Genomic DNA, 18741 nt, shown 5'->3' on the forward strand with positions numbered 1-18741 from the left:
GCAGGTGCAGCTGGTCTGGAGTCCATAAGCCTTGAATGCATTTGTCCAACATGTGGGCCCCAACCTAGGTCTGAGGCGTCCGTTGTGATGGTTTGGCTTGCTTGAATGTTGTGGAAGGACAAACCTGGGTTTGCCTGGCATGTTTGAGCCCACCATAGGAATTCTTGTTTCAGGCATGGGATTAGTGGTATTTCGGTTTCTAAGCTGTGCCTGTGTTGAGACCATAAATTCTTTAGGTACCACTGTAGCTTTCTCATATGCAGTCTGGCATGGGGACCAGGATTATGCAGGATGCCATGAAGCCCAAGGCCTGCAGTACTTTCCTTGCTGTTAGTTTGTTCTGCTTTGTTAATGCCAAGAAGTAAAGAGGAAGTTGTTCTTGTTTTTCTGCAGTTAGGAATGCCATCTGTTTTACTGTGTCCAATTCTGCACCCAAGAATGTTCTTGTTTGGGATGGTATCAGCCTTGACTTTTTTAAAATGACTGTGTATCCCAGGGCTTGTAGTAAGCAAATGACTCTTTGTAAGTCTTGTGTCAGCTTGCTTTTGTTGTCCGCTTGTATCAGGCAGTCGTCCAGGTATGGGTAAATTTGGATTCCCTGTAGCCTGCAATGAGCGATTACTGATGCCAGGCATTTCGTGAACACTCTGGGCGCAGTAGATAAGCCAAAGGGCAATGCTGAGAATTGATAATGCTCTGATCCTGCAAGAAATCTGAGGTATCTTCTGCAATTTGGTCGTATGGGGACGTGCAGGTATGCCTCCTTGAGATCTAGTGTTACCAGCCAACACTCCTTGCCCAGCATGGGAAGAAGTTGCTGTAGGGTCAGCATTTTGAATTTTGGAACAATGATGAATGTGTTTAAAGCAGACAGGTCGAGAATAGGTCTCCAATTTTTCTATTTTCTTGGTACTAGGAAAAGTCTGGAGTAAAATCCTTTGCCCTGTTCTGTAGGTGGTACCCTTTCCACAGCTCTCATCTTTGTTAATTGAGCTATTTGTTTTAGGGCTTCTCTCTTTTGATTTGGTGGTAGGTTTGGCATTCCACTTTTTACTGGTAAGGTGTGGAAATGAAACCTGTAGCCTTGGTCTATAGTTTGCAAAATCCACTTGTCTCTTGTGATATAGTGCCAGTTTTTTGAAAATAAGGTTAACTTTCCGCCTAAGGGTGCTGCTATTTGTTCCCTGGTAGGCGGTGTCACAGCCAAGTCACTGTGATTGTCCTGTTGCAGTGGTAGTGGTTGTGTCTGTGCCTCGTTGGTTATTGCCTTGCCACTGACGTCCTCTGTAGGCACCTCCTCTGGATTGATTTCTGCCTCTGGAACGTCTATTCCTGCCTCTCTGAGATTTAGAGGAGTCTGGAAAGGACCAATTTTGGAAGGCCAGTTCCTGCTAAACCTTGGGGGCTGAACCTGTAAGAAATCTTTAACTGTTTGTACAGATTTTGCCTTCTCTTCCATTTTCTTCATTACTTGTTGGGCAGGAGGACCAAACAGACTGACCTTATCCATAGGAGCATCTAATAGCTTTGTTTTAACATGATCCGGCAAGACCTGCTCTTTCAACCATGCATGCCTTCTTACAACTGTGCCAGTCATGGCTGATCTAAATGAAGCCTCCAGTGCATCATAGCCACATTTTAAAGAATGGTTACTAACCTGTTGAATGTTATTCACCATTTCTAAAACATATTTCTTATCTAAGGAGTCATCAGAGGACAGCTTATTAGTTAACTGATCAAGCATAAACTCTTGGTATTGGATCATATGAAACTGACAGATTAAAGCTCTAGCTGAGAGAGTAGCAGAGGTGTAAACTTTTTTCCCCCCATCTCTCTAAGGACCTGGATTCCCTTTCAGAAGGAATAGGGTTTTTTGCTGAGGTCGAGGCTACTGCCTTAGGCCCCTGGGATATAGTCTCAGGATCTGCAAGTGGGGCCTTGTATAGGTGGTGATGAGTGTCTGGCACCCTGTAAAATCTATCTGGTTTGGCAGGGGCTAAGTATCAGGAGCAGTGCAAACATCATTAAATGCATCATCCACAACAGGCAGTACTGGAGGTATAGCTAAGGGCCTATGTTGTGGTAAGTGCAGAAAAGTCCTAAGCCTTTTTCTTGAATCTGAGAAATCTTGTCCCTGCCATTGGAATTGTTCTCTCATGGCATGTAAGGTTTCCCCAAAGGAAAATTCCTCTGGTGGAGAGGCAGATGGAATGGATTCTTCAGCATCGGAATCTTCATAAGTAGAAAAAGGAGCCTCTGGCTGGTCTGTAATGTCTGAGTCATCCGAAGAATCATCAGAGGACACTGGCTCAGGGAGCTCTGCTCTAGGTCTCTTTTCTGGGGGCTGAGAGGCCCTGTCTGGGTGAGATTGGGATCCCCTAATTAAGGATATTAAATCCTCTGCCAGAGTAAGCATTTGTGAACTAGAAGTGGGCCTGTGTGAGGGGGGCTTAACAGGCACTGATTTAACAGTATTGGCTGCTTTAGCCCTGGCAAAGGCCTTAATAGACATGGCTGCAGGAGGCCTAGCAGCACCACGTGCTGCGGTAGAGACATCCAAAGGGATGGTGTCTGATAAATCACTAGGAACCACAGTAGTAGGCAAAACTTCTGAGGCCGATTCAACTAAGGTAGCAGGAGCCTCAGTAGTAGTCATGGATTCGGCTGAAGATTGACCGGTTTTCTCGGTTTCGGCCGAAACAGAGACACTCGCGGTTTGCTTAACCGTGGTTTCGGCCGAAACCGCGGACCGCGAGTGTCGGTCTTTTTCTTTGCGTTTCTTAACAATTTGGGTAGTCGGAGGATCCGACGGCATAATGTATGCAAAATCTGAGCCGAAAAACTGTTCAGCAAACTCCGACCGACGCCTAAGCGTTCGTCGGTTGAAGGAAGCACAGGCTAAACAGGCTGCTACGTGGTCTGGGCCTAAGCAAGGCAGGCAGTAAGAGTGGAAATCTTTATGAGGTATTTGTTTCCCACAAGTTAAACAGTTATTGACTTTTTCTGACATCGGCTGAGGCAAGAAAGCGTCCCCAACGGGGAACTTAGCTTTTTAGAAGTCTTCAAAGTAGTATTCGGTAGTAGTAATCTCTGGATCAGACCGACCGGCACTTGCCAACAGCTTCTGCTTCGGGCGCCACGCGGCAAGAAAGACTGAGGAAAATGGCGTCGGCTGATGCCTTTATACCCGAAGACCAGCAGAGATGACGTCGGGTGAAGTGCGACATCAGCCGAAGCCGGACCCAGACTTTGGAATCCGGCCGACCGAAGGGCTGCCTGACGACAGGACAACCCATTTGTTATGACTGCAGATGCATCCTTGAAGGACATCCACATTGCAAAATATGCTTTCCAGCTTGTTCAGCTGTATGCAATAAATCCTGCATTTCCTTGTTTTCAGCACATTCAAAATTTATCATTTTCTGTTTAAGCAAACCCATGAGATGTTGCTGATACTTGAGCATATGAAACTGATAGTTTAAGGCCCTTACAGCCAAAGTTGCAGATGTGTAAACCTTTTTTTCCCCATCTATCCAGTGCTCATGAATCCCTGGGTTTTTTGCTGTAGAGGCCTTAACTCCCTTGGGACCCTGTGAAATAGTTTCTAGGTCAGCAGCAGGGTTTTTAAAAATAAATTTGTGAGTCAGGAAGCCTGTAATCTGGCAGGCTTAACAGGAGCTGGAGGTAGGGAGTCAGGGGTCAAACTAGACTCCGAAAACACATCAACAATGTCTAACACAGGAGAAATGGCTAGAGGCTTGTGCTGTGGTAGTAAGAGGAAATCCCTGAGCCTCTTTTTAGATTCTGAAAAATATTTGGCTTCCCCAGTGAAAATGCTCCCTGATGGTATGCAAGGTTTCCCCAAAGGAATAATCCTCAGGAAGGGATGCTGAAGGTATAGATTCTTCAGCATCAGAATCCTCATAGGGGGTAAAGAATATCCCTGATCAGAAGAGGAATCAGAAAAAATAGAAACCTGATCTGAAGATTCATAGTCAGTCTCTTGCCTAGGCCTTTTATCAGGAAGGGGATGGGAACCCCTGATCAAAGTAATCAGGTCTTCGGCCATCTTGATAATCTGTTTTTTGGGCATAGAGGCCTGCACATGTGGCTCTTGAGTTTTTCTCTCTGCTTTAGAAGCTGCTTTAGTCTTTGAAGCTTTAGTAGTTTTAATGTAAAGATGTTGTGGTCTGAATATACCCTCAGAAGCCAGTACCTGCTCAGCTGTTCCAGACCTAACAGAGGGATTAGCGTCCGAGGCTCCAATACTCTGAGTATCCAGCAGCATGGCCGATTCCACGTGGGAGTCGGTAGCGGCCTGTGACTCTAAAGTAGCTGGTGTCACGGGCTGTGAAAGTGCCTCACTGAGATCTGGGGAACCAGCAACTGGCTTAGGAGAAGCTTTGCCGGTTTCGGACCTCGGTTGTTTTTCATCCTTTTCTTTGCGTTTTTTGTAAACTCTGATAGTCGGATGGCTGACGACATTTCAGGATAATTAAACCTGCTACCAAAATACTTTAAAGCAAAAGAATACAGACGCTTAATAGTGCGTTGGTTAAATTAGCACAAAACCGATGAGAAACGTGATCAGGGCCTAGGCAAGGAATACAGTAAGAATGAAAATCCTTATGAGGTATTTGCTTTCCACAAGTAATACAATTAACTTTTTCTGACCGGTCTGGAGCAAGAAAAAAAAAAGTTTCCCCAATGGGGTACTTAGCTTTATTGAAGACTTCGGTTCTGAAACTCAAACACGAAAATTTCAGTTGTCGCCCAACTGGCACTTGCGAACTGCTTCTGCTTCAGGCATCACGCGGCAAAAAAGACTGAAGAAAATGGCATCGGCCGCTTCTTTTATACCCCTGACGTCAGGGAGGGGTGACAGAAGCCAACGCAGGACCCAAGACTTTGGAATTCAGGCCGGCTGAGGGCAACCTGCCAACAAGATTACCCAAAAGTAATGACTGCAACAGTGAAACATGAACAACATCTGGCAATTTAAAGTCCTGATGGCAAGAGTTGCAGAGCTATATACCTTCGTGCCCCATCTGTCCTAAGCCCTTCAATCCCTGTCCGAAGGGGTAGGGATTTTTGGCTGTAGTAGCCTTAATACCTTTAGGTCCCTGGGAAATGGTCTCTGGATCCCAGAGAAATTTGTGAGAGTCATGTACCCTGTAGTACCTGTCAGGCTTCCTAGGAGCTAGTGGTAAAGTCTCAGGAGTAAGACTGTATTCCATGAAAACATCATCTACAATATCCAGGACAGCGGTTATAGCTAGAGGCCTGTACTGAGGCAAGTCTAAAAATTCTCAGAGTCTCTTTTTGGACTCTGGGTAGTCCTGGCATTCCCAGCGGAAATGCTCTCTTACGGTACGCAAGGTTTCATCAAAAGAAAAGTCCTCTGGAAGAGGCGCAGAGGGAATGGAATCCTCTGCATCTGAATTCTGAATCCTCATCGGTAGATAAGGGTATCTGTCCTGGTAATCAGAGTCATCAGACTCGTGGTCTGTTGAATCAGAAGGGAAATCAATTCTTTGTCTATTAGAGGGGGAAGGCTGGCTTCTCTTAATTAGAGGTATAAGGTCTTCAGCCATTCTAAGCATTTGTTTCTGTGGCATGGGAGCTTGAGCAAGTGCTTTGGTCTGTTTTCTAGGCTTAGTGCGAACTCTGGGCCTAACAGACTCAGTCGTTTTAGTCTGAAACAAAGTAGTCTGTTTAATATGAACAGTGGAAGGTTGGAATGCACACCCTCAGAAGCCGGTGCCAGCACAGCAGCTCCAGACCCATGAAAGGTAGAGACATCCGCAGGTCCCATAATCTAAGAAGCATCTCGAGGCATACCGGACTCCGAATGGGTCTCAATAGAGGCCTGCGAATCTGCAGAAGCGGGTTATCAGGGCCTGCGAAGGCGCCTCACCGAGTACCGGCAGACTAGTAACTAGCCAAGGTCATTTGGCAGTTTTGGACCTATGTGGTCTGTCTTTATCCTGATGTTTTTTCGGAAGATCGGTAGTCAAATGGCTTACCAAAGCCATTTCAGAATACGGAGAACGAGTGCGAAAGAATTTAGCAACAAAGATAGCCCGATGACGAATAGTTCGGGTGTTCAAGGCACAAAAATGACAGCGAGGGACATCGTGGTCTGAGCCTAAATAGTTGACTCTGAGGTATTTGATTTCCACAGTCAAGACAATTGTTAACTTTTTCTGACATCGGTTAGAGCAAGAAAAAAGAATCCCCAACAGGGTATTTAGCTTAAGACTTCAGGTTTGAAACTCGAAAAAATGAAAAGTTCAGGTAGCGGCCTACCAGCACTTGCGAATTGTTTCTGCTTCGGGCTCCCGCATGGCAAGAAAAGCTGATGCAATGACGTCGGCTGCATGTTTTATACTCGTGATGACCTGACGTCATGGAAGAGGCGACAGCATCTGACGCAACCTGCAGGCAGATAACCCAAGTGTGAGGACTGGAACAGTGAAACACTAAGAACATCTAGTCAGAGATTTGGGATTCATGGCTAGACTTAAAAAGGCCCTTGTTGTCGTTAGCCTAGTAAACGACTATGAAACTATAAAATGACTGGCTCCCCGCTGGAAGCAAGAAACCCTTCTGGAGCGCCTGTTCATTTTTGTGGTAGTATGCATGTAACTATTACATATGCACATACATATATATATATATATATATATATATATACACACACACACACATATATATATATATATATATATACATATATATATATATATATATATATATGTGTATATATATATATATATATATATATATATATATATATATATATATATAGATAGATATTATTTATATTACACACACACAAAATGCATATATTGGGATAAGTGAAGGTACAACAAATAAACAAACGATAAGCCTACAGGGGAAAAAAAGAAAAAAACAGTCAAATATCACAGTGGAATTAACACTTAACTTGACAAAACAAGAATGGGCAAAGGAGACCACATTCATAGCAACTGAACAGCAAACGAGATCTGAAGTAATTCTCTCCTTGCAGAGGGTTATGGGTAAGGGGAGGAGCCTAAGCACTGAATCCAAAAGTTTTAAGCATGGCTTAAGTCGGATCAGATAATAGCTTAAAAACTGAAGAGACATCAAATCACTGTTTACAAAGCAAAAATATTAACTGTGCAACACAATATTAACAGTAATGCAGTCATCTGCTCACCTGGAATGGATCATTTGCTGAAGTATCTTCACTCAACCTGTCTTCTCCCCGAAACTGGTTCGCCTTGTGAAACTGCTCCTGCTTTTCTCTGCAAGTGTATACAGCAACTAAAATTAGAATTCTAACAGTCTACAATTAAGCTTAATTACTGCTAGCAAGCAAGTTCCTTAACCATAGACACAGTACATTTAACTCTACATATTATTACATAGCAACACATCCGAAGTACCCCTTACTAAATTTCACCAACCTAATAACTTGCCTATAGAATAAAAAAAAATTTAAATCAGTCTGTAGATAATTCAAATTTGATAATGGAAGGGCAGGCTGCATTCCACCAGCAAGGCAACACTCAGTTTCATCATCAAACATTTACAAAAAAGAAGTCACAGCAAGAGCATAAAAACTAATACTGTACTTAACTGTATTTACTAACTTACAGAGCCTGCATAATCCATCACACAGGTGAATCGGTGTCTTGCCCTCCCAAAAGGGCTTAGCCAAACTCCCATGCTCCAGAGTAGTGTCATTCATTCCCTCCTGGTCTTCTTTACAAGCTCCCATGCTTCAGAGCAACACCATCTCTCTCCTATTTTGACCCTTTTACACAGCAACGATGATTCACAGCACCACCATACATCTCAATTTTGACCCGGTTACAGAGTGATGATGACTTAGTGAAGTGCTATACACAAGCCACTTTGTTTTCTTTTATGAAGTTCCTACGAGTTAGGGTACTGCCACAGAACATCTCCCTTGGTCCCTATACAAACCTTTACGGTTTACCAAGCCCCTACAAGTCTCGAGTGCTGCCATTTACTACCCTCTTTTGGTCCTTTTAAGCTCCACTGATTCAGGGCAGTACCACAGACAAACCCTTTTGGTTCTTTCACCAAGCTCCCATGGTTCACGTGCAATGCCAACACATGATTCACTACTAGTTCCTTTACAAAGTTTCCTCAGCTTTGAGCAGCTTGTCCCCCACCTCTAGTCCACAGAACCAAGATATGTGCAATACAGTTTTTGTATCTCTTGCTTCAGGACGGGAACTGCACAACTCCAAAAAGCATAACAAAATAATAAAATTGTAATTAAAGTGTACTTGCACAATCATTCAAATGAGGCAGTTGCTGAAAGTCGATGAAATATCAGGTGAGGGGTATTTTTAGTGAACGACGACTCATACATTGTGCAAGCCCAACACAGAAATACAGTACCCACAGTGCAGAGAAATCACCTGAAGACTGACATGGTGACTAAATACATCCCTGCTGTGTTTAAAGGCTCTGTAAAGTGGATGGAAAACAGAGCCCAAAACGACCAGATACTTTTGGCCTGAATATCCTGGACAATACCCCTCCAAAAAAATGGACACGATTACAAGGTCACACAGTAGAATTTCACCAGAGATATATTATCCGAAAGGAAAGTTGTGTAAAATCTTACCATAACCTTAAATGTCCTATCCCATGTTGCAGCATTCTACATGTGGGTTTACTTACTCTCCAGTTGTACTGGTGAGGTTTCCAAATTTTCAGTCCCTCGGTGAGGACGTCTGACGTGGGAGATGGAACGTGGGCCATAAAATTGATGTCTGCATGTACCAGCCCTCAGAACCTAATAGAGGCCCAGTCGGAGCCAGTCCTGTAAGGGCATAGCCTGTACATTGTCATCCAGGAGATCAAGTTCAGTTAGACAAGAGGGGAAGGTGGGAAGGAAGGAATACTGCAACATGGAAGAGAAGGACATCTAAGGTTATAGTAAGACTTTACACAACTTTTCTATGTCCGTCTACTACAATGTTGCAGTATTCTACATGTGGGTGCGTGCCAAAGCTCAGAGGATTGGGAGATGGCCTAGATGTTTCCAAGATTCCGTGTAGGACAGCCCTGGATATATGGTCTAATTTGTAGTGTTTGGAAAATGTGTGCACTGAGGCCCAAGGGGCTGCCTCAAGAATGGCATCAGTGTCTAGCCCCTTGAAAAATTCTCCAGAAAAGGCCATTGCTCTGGTGAAGTGGGCTTTGACACTGCCCTGCAGAGTCTTTACATGGTGTAAGTAGCAGAAGGAAATGGCCCTGGAAATGCAGGGGGAGATGGTCTGTTTGCTCACAGCTTTTCTCCAAGGCTCTAGGGTGGAAGGAGACAGTTGGCCAGATTTCCTGAAAGGTTTCGTTTTATGCAGATAAAAAGAATAGCGGTGTAAAATCTTACCATAACCATAGATGTCCTTTTATTCCATGTTGCAGTATTCTTGCTGCTGGATTTCCTGCCCTCAGGCGACTCATACATCCGCTCCTATACAAAAGCTTCAGCTTGGCTGTTGCAGCGTGCATGGGACGTCAGACGTAAGGCCATAAACCAGGGGCCTTAAATGTGACGTCTGCACTCACAATCCTCAGAACTTGAAGGCCAGCAGGTACAGAAGGTGGCCCAGCAGGAGCAATGCCAGTGGGGACAGGCGTATGCCGTTGGTGCCCTTCAGCAGCTTAAGTAGATCCAAGTCTTAGCTGGGACTAAAGGAGAAAGTATAGGGGGTAATGGTGGGTGGGAAGGAATACTGCAACATGGAAGAGGAGGACATCTACGGTTACAGTAAGATTTTACACAACTATTCTATGTCCTTCTATTCCTATGCTGCAGTATTCTAGTTGTGGGAGAGTACCACAGCTCAGATGCATGAAAGGGATGTGGATGCTGAAGAGGATTCTACAAAGCCCTGTAGGATGGCCCTGGTGAATCCTGCTCTTGCTCTGGAAACTTGGTCCAGTTTGTAATGCTTGGTGAAAGTGTGGATAGTGGACCATGTGGCTGCTTCCATGATGGATGCAGTGTCCAGACCTTTCATGAACGCCTTGGAGGTGGCCAAAGCCCTAGTGGAATGGGGCTTTACTCCCACTGGGGGGGGGTTCATGGTGAGAGTAACAAACAAATAGCTTTCCTGATCCAGCAGGCGATGGGTTTGTTTGGAGACTGCCTTGCCCAGAGCTCTGGATAAAGAGACAAAGAGCTGCTTAGATTTCCTAATTGTTCTGGTTTTGTCCAAGTAAAATTTAAGTTGTCTGTGCACATCCAAGAAGTGCAGTATCCTCTCCACTTCATTAGTGGGGGAGGGGAAGAAGTAGGTAGATGGATAGATTGGTTTAGAGACAAGTCATTGAGCACCTTGGGCATAAAGGAGGGATTAGTTCACAGGGTGACTTTTTGTGGAAGGTGGTGTAGGGAAGGCAACTCTGAAACCCTTCTGGCTGAAGTGATAGCCACTAGCAGGACGGTTTTCCACGTACACATCTGTAGGGAAGACCATCCAGCCAGTTCAAAACGGTGCTGGGTTAGTTTTTCCAGGGGATCCAGGGGCAAGAAGGCCGACATAGCAGAAAAGGTGCACTTTCATTGAAGAGTAAGAAAGTCCGCTTTTAATCAATTGACACAAAAATAGAACAAGGGGGGCATCCACAGAAAAAGGCTCCCTTCCCTTGTCCAGACACCACTTTGTAAATCTTTCCCACTTGGTCAGGTAAGATTTTCTGGTGGGTAGGTTTCCTTGCCTCCTTCAGGACTGAAAGCATGTCGTCTGAGTAATGGTGTCTGAAAGGGATCAAAAGATAATCACCCAAAGAGTCAGGGATAACATCTGCAAGTGTGGGTGAAGGAGAGTTTTTGTCTTTTGTCAGTAGGTACACCCTGAAGGGTAACTTGTAGAGACTGCCCATGGCTAGTTTGAGAAGTAAGGGGAACCAGTGCTGCCTTGGCCAATAGGGTGCCACTAACTATTTTTGGTTTGTCCTTCTGGATTTTCAGGGAGACTTTCTGAAGCATTGGGAAGGGGGGGGGGGCATAAAGAAACTTCCCCTTCCAAGAGATGTTGAAAGCGTCCACTCTCCATGCTAGAGGGGAGTGTGCCTTTGTGCAGAAGGTCTGCAGCTCCCTGTTCTGGGGGAAGGCAAACAGGTCTATTTGTGGAGTACCCCACCGGTGGACTATGTCGAGGAAGACCCCCCTCCCACATCCAGCATCCATTTGTGCTGTGGAGAGGAAGTGCTGCTTAGGAGGTCAGCATGCTTGTCCTGTGAGGGGATGTAGGTCACCTACAAAACCAGGTTGTGGGGAGAGGCTAGGTCCCATATCAGCAGGGTCAGTCTGCACAGCTGGTAGGCCTCTGTTCCTCCCTGTTTGTTGAGGTACCACATAACCGTGGTGGTGTTGGTCACTATCCGGAGCACCCCTGGTACCAGAATGGGAGTAAAGGTCTTTAGAGCTAGGAAGACTGGTGTCATTTCCCTGACATTGATGTGCTTGCCCTGTAGAGACAGATGCTACTTTTCCTGGACCCTGTAGGATGCAAGAGTTGCCCCCCAACCTGAATCTGAGGCATCTGTATGCATTGTTTGGGTTGGGGTGGTGGGTTGCAGTGGAAGTCCCGGGTTAGCTGAACTTGCTGGATCGACCAGCTGATTTTTTTCATTAGACAGGGAAGGAGGAGAAAAAGTACAGTTCTGTACATTTACCATAAATGGAGATGTTAGACTGTATTCACTGTTGCAGTCATCACATTTGAGTCATCCCTGCCAGGGTAGCCCTCGGCCGGCCCGAATACCAGAGACTTAGTATTTCTGAATCGGTTGCTGTCACATGAGGACTGACGTCAGGTCGTCAGTAGTAAAAAGTAAGGCAGCCAATGCCATTGCATCAGTTTTTCTTGCGCTAACCTGTCAGGAGCCTCCAAAATAGGAGGCCAGGTTCTGGTGGAAGAACCCCACCAGTGGAAACAACGGCTGGCAAGCCAATCGCAGTAAGCCGTTATTTGTCTGAGGAAGGTCAGCTCGGACTCAGGTTTCAGTGGGGGGAGGGGGAGGTGGCGAAAGTACAGCTGTGTACACTCACCATAAATGTAGATGTTTGAGTGTATTCACTGTTGCAGTCATCACATTTGGGTTATCTACTTGCAATAGCCCTCAGTCGGCCTGATTATCAAAGCCTTGGGTCCTGCGTCGGTTACCGTCTCATCTTCCATGATGTCAGGTAGTCAGGGGTATAAAGCATGCATCCGACGACATTACATCAGTTTTTTCTTGCACCAGATGTCAGGAGCCCCCATAATGGGAAGCAATTACATACAAGGTTACACGGCCAACAAAAAAAGCAAATACACCAAAAAGATTTAAGCATAGTAAAGAATAGAGGTATAGTCAATAGAAGTCAGGGGGGCTGGAGGGAGGGTAGCCAGGACTGCAACAGTGAATACACTTGAATATCTACATTTATGGTACGTGTACACAACCGTACTATATTCTTCACTGTTGCAGTCATCACATTTGGGTATATTCCCAAAGCTAAGGATGGTTCATAGGTTCATAGGTTCATAGGTTCATACTAGGCTATCTGCCCGAGGGCATTTACAAGCCTAGCCCATAGTTTTGTGGCTTACGCCACCCCTTTAGTATGGGGAACTATACCCATTATTTTGCTGTGCCTCTGTTGAGCAGTGACACTGAGGTAATCCCTGGGGTATATCTGCGATCTCCCATCCATTGGTCAAGATTTCTCTTGAACAAGGCCAGCGAGGTGCTCTGCCTCACATATACCGGGATTTTATTCCACAGCATAGGGAGTCTTTGGGTGATGAATCTATCCCTCCAGCGCGTCCTATTAATAGCCGTGTCGAGGTTTAAGTCCACGCCCTTGTGGCTCTGACGGATCTAGATTTTTTGAGGTGAAGCATATTCATCAAATCTGGGTTTGACATGGCCTTGTATGTTAGGCAAAGGTCACCTCTGAGCAAGCGGTGGCGACTGAATAGAGCTGGAGTTCTTTCAGTCGGGCAGCATAGGACAGATGTTTGAGACCCTTTATCCTTTTGGTGAGGAACTTTTGTGGCCTCTCCAGCTGCTGCAAGTGTCGGGTCAGATACATTCCGAATGGGGCATTGTACTCAATCATTGGTCTGATGAGTGATGAGTATAGGGAGACTATGACCTCCCTTGATCTAGATGAGAATCCCTTCATGATAAGGTGGGCAATGTAGAAGGTCTTCCTAACTACTTTAGCTACATGGGTGTCGAATGACAGACTACTATCAACCTGGGTCCCCAGGTCCCTGATAACTTCTTCTATGCTCAGTGGATTGCCACCTATTTGGTAGCTAGGGGTAACCTTGTTTTTCCCGAAGGGTATGACTATGCATTTTTGGCATTTAACTTTAGGCCATGGCTCTGGCACCAGTTATCCGTTTCTGTGAGACCCTTCTGAAGGATATCTGTGTCAGATGTGTTTTCCACTATGGCCCAGTTTGCAGTCATCTGCAAACTTTGTCAGCCATAACCCTCCTGTGTTTGCTTGTACTTGAAAAGTAGATGCCAAACAAGAGTGGGCCCAGGACTGAGCCCTGTGGTACACCACTTGTGACAGGCTTTGAGTCTGACATGGCGCCAGCAACTCTGACCCTGTGGGTTCTGTCACTCAGCCAGTTTGCAACCCATCTTGTGATGTATGGGTTAACATTTAAGCTGATGAGTTTTTCAATGATACCCGAGTGGGGTATTGTATCAAGGCCTCGCCAGATCGAGGTAGGCTGTATGGACTGCCTTTCCCTCATCAATGGCTTTGGTGACTGTTTGAAAAAGTCAACCAAGTTTAGAAGGCATGATCTGCCTTTGACAAAGCCAAACTGGGATGGATCCAAAGTCTGCAAATTCCCTATGTCTTTATTTATGAGGTCCATTATGATCCTCTCCATGGCTTTGCAGATAAGGCTTGTCAAGCTAATGGGCGGTAATTTCCAGGGTCGGTGGAGGCACCGCCTTTGTGAAGTGGGACCACAGTTGCAGTGCGCCACCCCTGGAGTGCGTATCCAGAGGTAAGACTATGATTAAACAGCTGTCCTAGCTGTGGGTTTAATTCCGTTGAGTTCGTGGAGCACACAGCCGGGGACACCATCAGGTCCCATGGATGCTGTGTTTTTGCTTTGGAGAGAGCAGTTCTCACTTGGGCGTTGGAGATGTTTGGGGGCTGCAATCGCTTGGTATAGATATCTCTCCTTTGGGGGGGGGAGAAGTTTGCACTGAACCTGTCAGCCAGTATGTTGGCAATGTCTGTAGGATCAGTAATCTTCACATCATTTTGAACTAGTTCTGAGCATATCTGGGAGGTTCCTCCCAGGTTTCTAACATAGCTAAAGAAGGCCTTATGATTGTCTTTTGAGTCTTTAGCTATTTTTCTCTCAAAATTTGCTTTGGATGATTTTATGAGAGCTCTTAGTTTTTACTTATAGTGATCAAGGGTGTCTTACCTTTTAAGGATTTTGCTCTATCTTGTAGTAGCTTCCTCCTTTTGTTGTAGAGTTTGTTTATGGCTGGGGTCCACCAGACTGGACGCTTGCCTTTGGTACAAAGAGTCTTTGTTTTGCTTGGGATTGCCTTATCCATGCAGTCCTGCAGGTGCTGGTAGAAGGCATTTGTAAGTGATTCAGCGGCTTGAGTACTGTTTTCCGCCGGCTCGGGGGCCTTAAAGGAGACCACACTAGTCTTTAGAAGTGTGAAGTCGGCTTCGAGAAGTTCTTTACTGTGGTCTTTTTATTTCAGGTGGGGGTGGGATGAGGACCTCCAGCGAGATTAGTTGTGATCTGATCTCACCAGTGAGGGGTATACTTCTGGTGTTGAACATTGTGCTCCCATGTTCGTGATGATGATGAGATCAAGTATGTTATCTCCTCTTGTGGGGATGGTGACTAGTTGTTCCATGGCATTTGAGTTTATGAATTCCAGGAACTTTTGGGCTAGGGTGTTTGGGCTTGAGTAGTGTTCCCAGTCTATATTAGGGTAATTGAAGTCACCTAGTATGATGGTGTTTGGTGATACATTTATCCCTCTAGTGTTTTCAGGAAGGCCATGTGAGGTTCCTGAGTTTGTGAGGGTGGCCTGTAACATGCTACAATTTGCAGAGCAGTCTTGCCTATGGTTAATTGCACCTGGATGGTCTCCGATGCATCGTGCGTTGCCACCAGTCTTGAGGTGTGGGTGTCTTTGATGAATATGGATACCCCCTCCTTTCTTGGTATTGTCCGGATTTTGGGGCGGAACGCATGATAAGAGGTAAAACCTGATAGTGCTGGGGTGCTCTCAGGAGCCTTGAACCAGGTTTCTGTCACTGCACAGACATCGATGTTCTCCATACTGAGAAGGGCCTCGAGTGCGTGCATTTTGAGATTTAGACTTCTGGCATTGAGCAGCATTACCCTTAGTTTTTTCCTTTTTTGTGTTCTAGGGTGGTAGGTTTAGAATTTGAGCCTTGCCTAAAAAAGGCACTATGGGGGTGGCAAGAGTCTTTGCCAATATCCGGAATCCCAGGGGTGACAGGTGCAAGCCGTCCTTCAGCGTGGCTTGTCCAGCATGTCATCCCAGGCAGACAGACATTGGATCCCCTTTGAATGACACCAGAGTTTAAGCCAATTGTTAAAGCTGATCATCTTATCTCTGTATTGTGGCATCATTCTTGGTGAAGGTAGGATACTGCTCAAGGTCAGGGTCATACCTGCCTGGGCTACATAATCAGAGAGCTCCTCAATGTCTCTTTTCATGTAGTCCAAGGAGTGCGTCTCAGGTCGTTTACACCAGCGTGGACAATGACTGAGTCGTATTTGTACCTGCTGTTGAGAGACCTGAGTGCTTGCGTTATGTGGCGGATTCTAGCACCCGACAGGCAGCTTACTGTGACCTTCTCCTTACTCAGTCTGGTGGCGGGGCGTCAGTGTGTCTGACTATGGAGTCACCAATGACTAGTGTGTCTGGCATTGTGTTTGGCCTTAAGGGCTGTGACTGTTTGACACTCTGACTGTGAGGTCTATGTGTTGCAGGTGTTGTGTTCTGAGGTGGTGGTTGTTTGGGTGTCTGCTTTGGTGGCCTCTGCTGTTTTGGTAGATTTTTGATCAGAGCCGCCGAGTATGTCTTTGTGTGTTTATGTGTATGATTTGAGGTTGTGATGGTACTGTGTGAGACTGGGTCTATAGTGTGTGTGGTAACCTTCTCCTCCTGACTGGTCTTGCCAGTCCTATGTTGAGAGAGCTCAGCCTCCAGTTTGGCCGTATAGTTGCATCTCTCATGTATTTGTGTTTTGTGGGAGGAGGAGAGGGTTGTCTGTGTACATGAGGCAATTGTAACATTGCCTCAATATTCCCAGGTTCACCAGCTGAGCAGGAGAGGACACTAGCAACTGATCCCTCGACATGCTAGAAGGACTAGACAAAAAACTTTAAAAGAGATTCCGGGGATGTGGGTGACCGAGAAATGGGGTTTTGCCTTTTGGGGTGCTATCTATAAGAGTGCCGTATCAAGGTAATAAGTACTGTAGGAGCAAGTGCTAGGTTTAACAGATAGAGAAAAGTCTACTTGGAGTCAAGTAGAGATGATCTTTAGGTATTAGAGAAAGTGCTAGTAACAGGGATGCTTAAAGGTAAGATTGAAAAGAATGCACTCTGCAGTGTGCACTAGAGAAGTTAGATATGAAAGTAGGTAACTTGAGTTTTACCTGTTTAAAAAGTTAAGGTTTAGTGGAGTTACTATTTTTAAAACAGTAAGATGGACTGAAAGGGGTGGTAATATTGGTACTATGGAATACTGCAGGATGGCCAACAAATTTAAATAATTGAAGGGTGGGATTTCAAAAGTGATGGTTTTGTGATTACTCACATAAGCCAGTGAAAGTAGAGAGAAATGAGATATATGGTCAGATTAACATAAGAGGCGGGCAACTAGAAAGACAGTGGTATTTAACAAGACAACTTAAATGGGTGGGAGGGAGGGAAAAATTCTGCTTGACTCAGAACAGAGAGAGCTGTGGTCTCTTTTGAAGTTTTAATATGCTGTTTAAAACAGAATGCAAGCAAAACACAAGATAAAGAAAACAAACTACAGTATTCAAAATATATGGGAGGAGGTAATTAGATAGCATTAGGACCAGCTATAAGGCCCTGCAGGACTGCAGTGGCAAAGCCAGCTCTGGATTTAGAGAAAATTGGCAAGGGGTAATGCTTGGTGAAGGTATGTACAAAACTCCAGGTAGCAGCTTCTAGGATGTCCCTGGTAGGGGCACCTCTGAGAAAGGCTGTAGAGGCAGATGCAGCCCTGGTTGAATGTGGTATTCTCCCCTGTGGGGTAGATTTTCCATAGTGCTTATAGCAGAAATGAATGCAGTGGCCTATCCACTTAGAAATGGTTTGCTATGAAATGGCTTTCCCTTCTGCCCCTGCAGCAAATGGAACCAGCAGCTGTTCAGATTAGATGAGAGGTTTAGTCCTGTCCAAATAAAATCGAAGTTGTCTCTGCACATCTAAGGAGTGCAGTATTCGCTCCCCTTTGTTCTGTGGATTAGACAAGAAGGTTGGCAAATAAATGGACTGATTAAAGGGCCATACTGGATACCCACCTTAGGCATGGAGGGGTGTTGGTTCTGAGGGACACCCTGTCCGCATGAAAAATGATGAAAGGCTCCACTGCCATGAGGGCCTGTAATTCAGACACCCTTCTTGCTGAAGTGATGGCTAAAAGGAAGACTATTTTCCAAGAAAGGAATTTCAACTCCAATTGCAGCTGGCTCAAAAGGAGGTAGGGTGAGTTTTTCCAATACAAAGTTAAGGTCCCAGGCTGGAGTAGGGGCTCTCCTGGGTGGTCTTAAGTTTTTGGCCCCTCTGAGGAACTGCTTCAGCAGTGGATGTGAGAAGAGGGGTGGTTCTGTGTTGTAATGACCTGAAATGGCTGAGGCATTAATTTTGATGGAGGAAAAGGAAAGGTCCTTGTGAAGCATCTCAGTTAAATATTGAAGAATCTGAGGTAAATTGGGTGCTGCTGTGGCCCATCCCTTGAGTTTGGTTCCAGGAACAGTATCTTTTTCCATTTTTCAGCATAGGATTTTCTAGTACTAGGTCTCCTTGCCTCCAGAATGACATCCAACACTTGCTTACTGAGGGATGGTAACTGACAGATCAGGTAATCAGCCAGGCTGCCAGGTTCAAGGTTTGAAGCTGTGGGTGCAGAATCTGGCCCTCCTGGTGGGACAGCAGGGCAGGGGTTTTAGGCAGGTGCCATGGTGCAAGCAGTGAATGCGCAAAAAAGGGTACCAGTGTTGGCATGGCCAGTCTGGTGCAATCAGTATCGTCCTTGGTTTGTCCTGTATGATCTTTAGTAGTACCTAGGAGTAGAGGGGCAGAGGGGGAAAGGCATAAACTGATGGACAGGGCATCCACTTTCCAAGCTTGTTTGTGGGGAGACAGTACAGTTTTGTACCTACCATAAATGTAGATGTCCGATAGGCATGCATCTGCAGTCCTTACAAATGGGTTGTCCTGTCGTCAGGCAGCCCTTCGGTCGGCCGGATTCCAAAGTCTGGGTCTGGCCTCGGCTGGTGTCGCACTTCACCCGTCATAGCTGCAGTTCTTCGGGTATAAAGGCATCAGCCGACGCCATTTTCTTCAGTGTTTCTTGCCCCAGATGCCAGGTGCCCTCTAGGAATGCTAAATTTGGATAATGCAAATGGTTCCAAATAGT

The 18741-nt window shown here is 45.5% G+C and overlaps 1 protein-coding gene across 1 annotated transcript in view; it reads right to left on the reverse strand.

Moving 5' to 3' along the window:
* The window catches only part of YLPM1 (YLP motif containing 1), a gene marked incomplete in the record, with an annotated part of 1534972 nt that overhangs the window by 1050473 nt on the left and 465758 nt on the right, over positions 1 to 18741 (reverse strand). Inside the window, 1 exon segment of the mRNA XM_044073602.1 lies at positions 7205 to 7292. Within this exon segment, the coding sequence (XP_043929537.1) occupies positions 7205 to 7292 (88 nt within the window).

The sequence above is a fragment of the Protopterus annectens genome, chromosome 6.part0 (assembly GCF_019279795.1).
Source record: "Protopterus annectens isolate FY-2018-M chromosome 6.part0, PAN1.0, whole genome shotgun sequence".
In the NCBI taxonomy this organism is placed as follows: Eukaryota; Metazoa; Chordata; order Ceratodontiformes; family Protopteridae; genus Protopterus; species Protopterus annectens.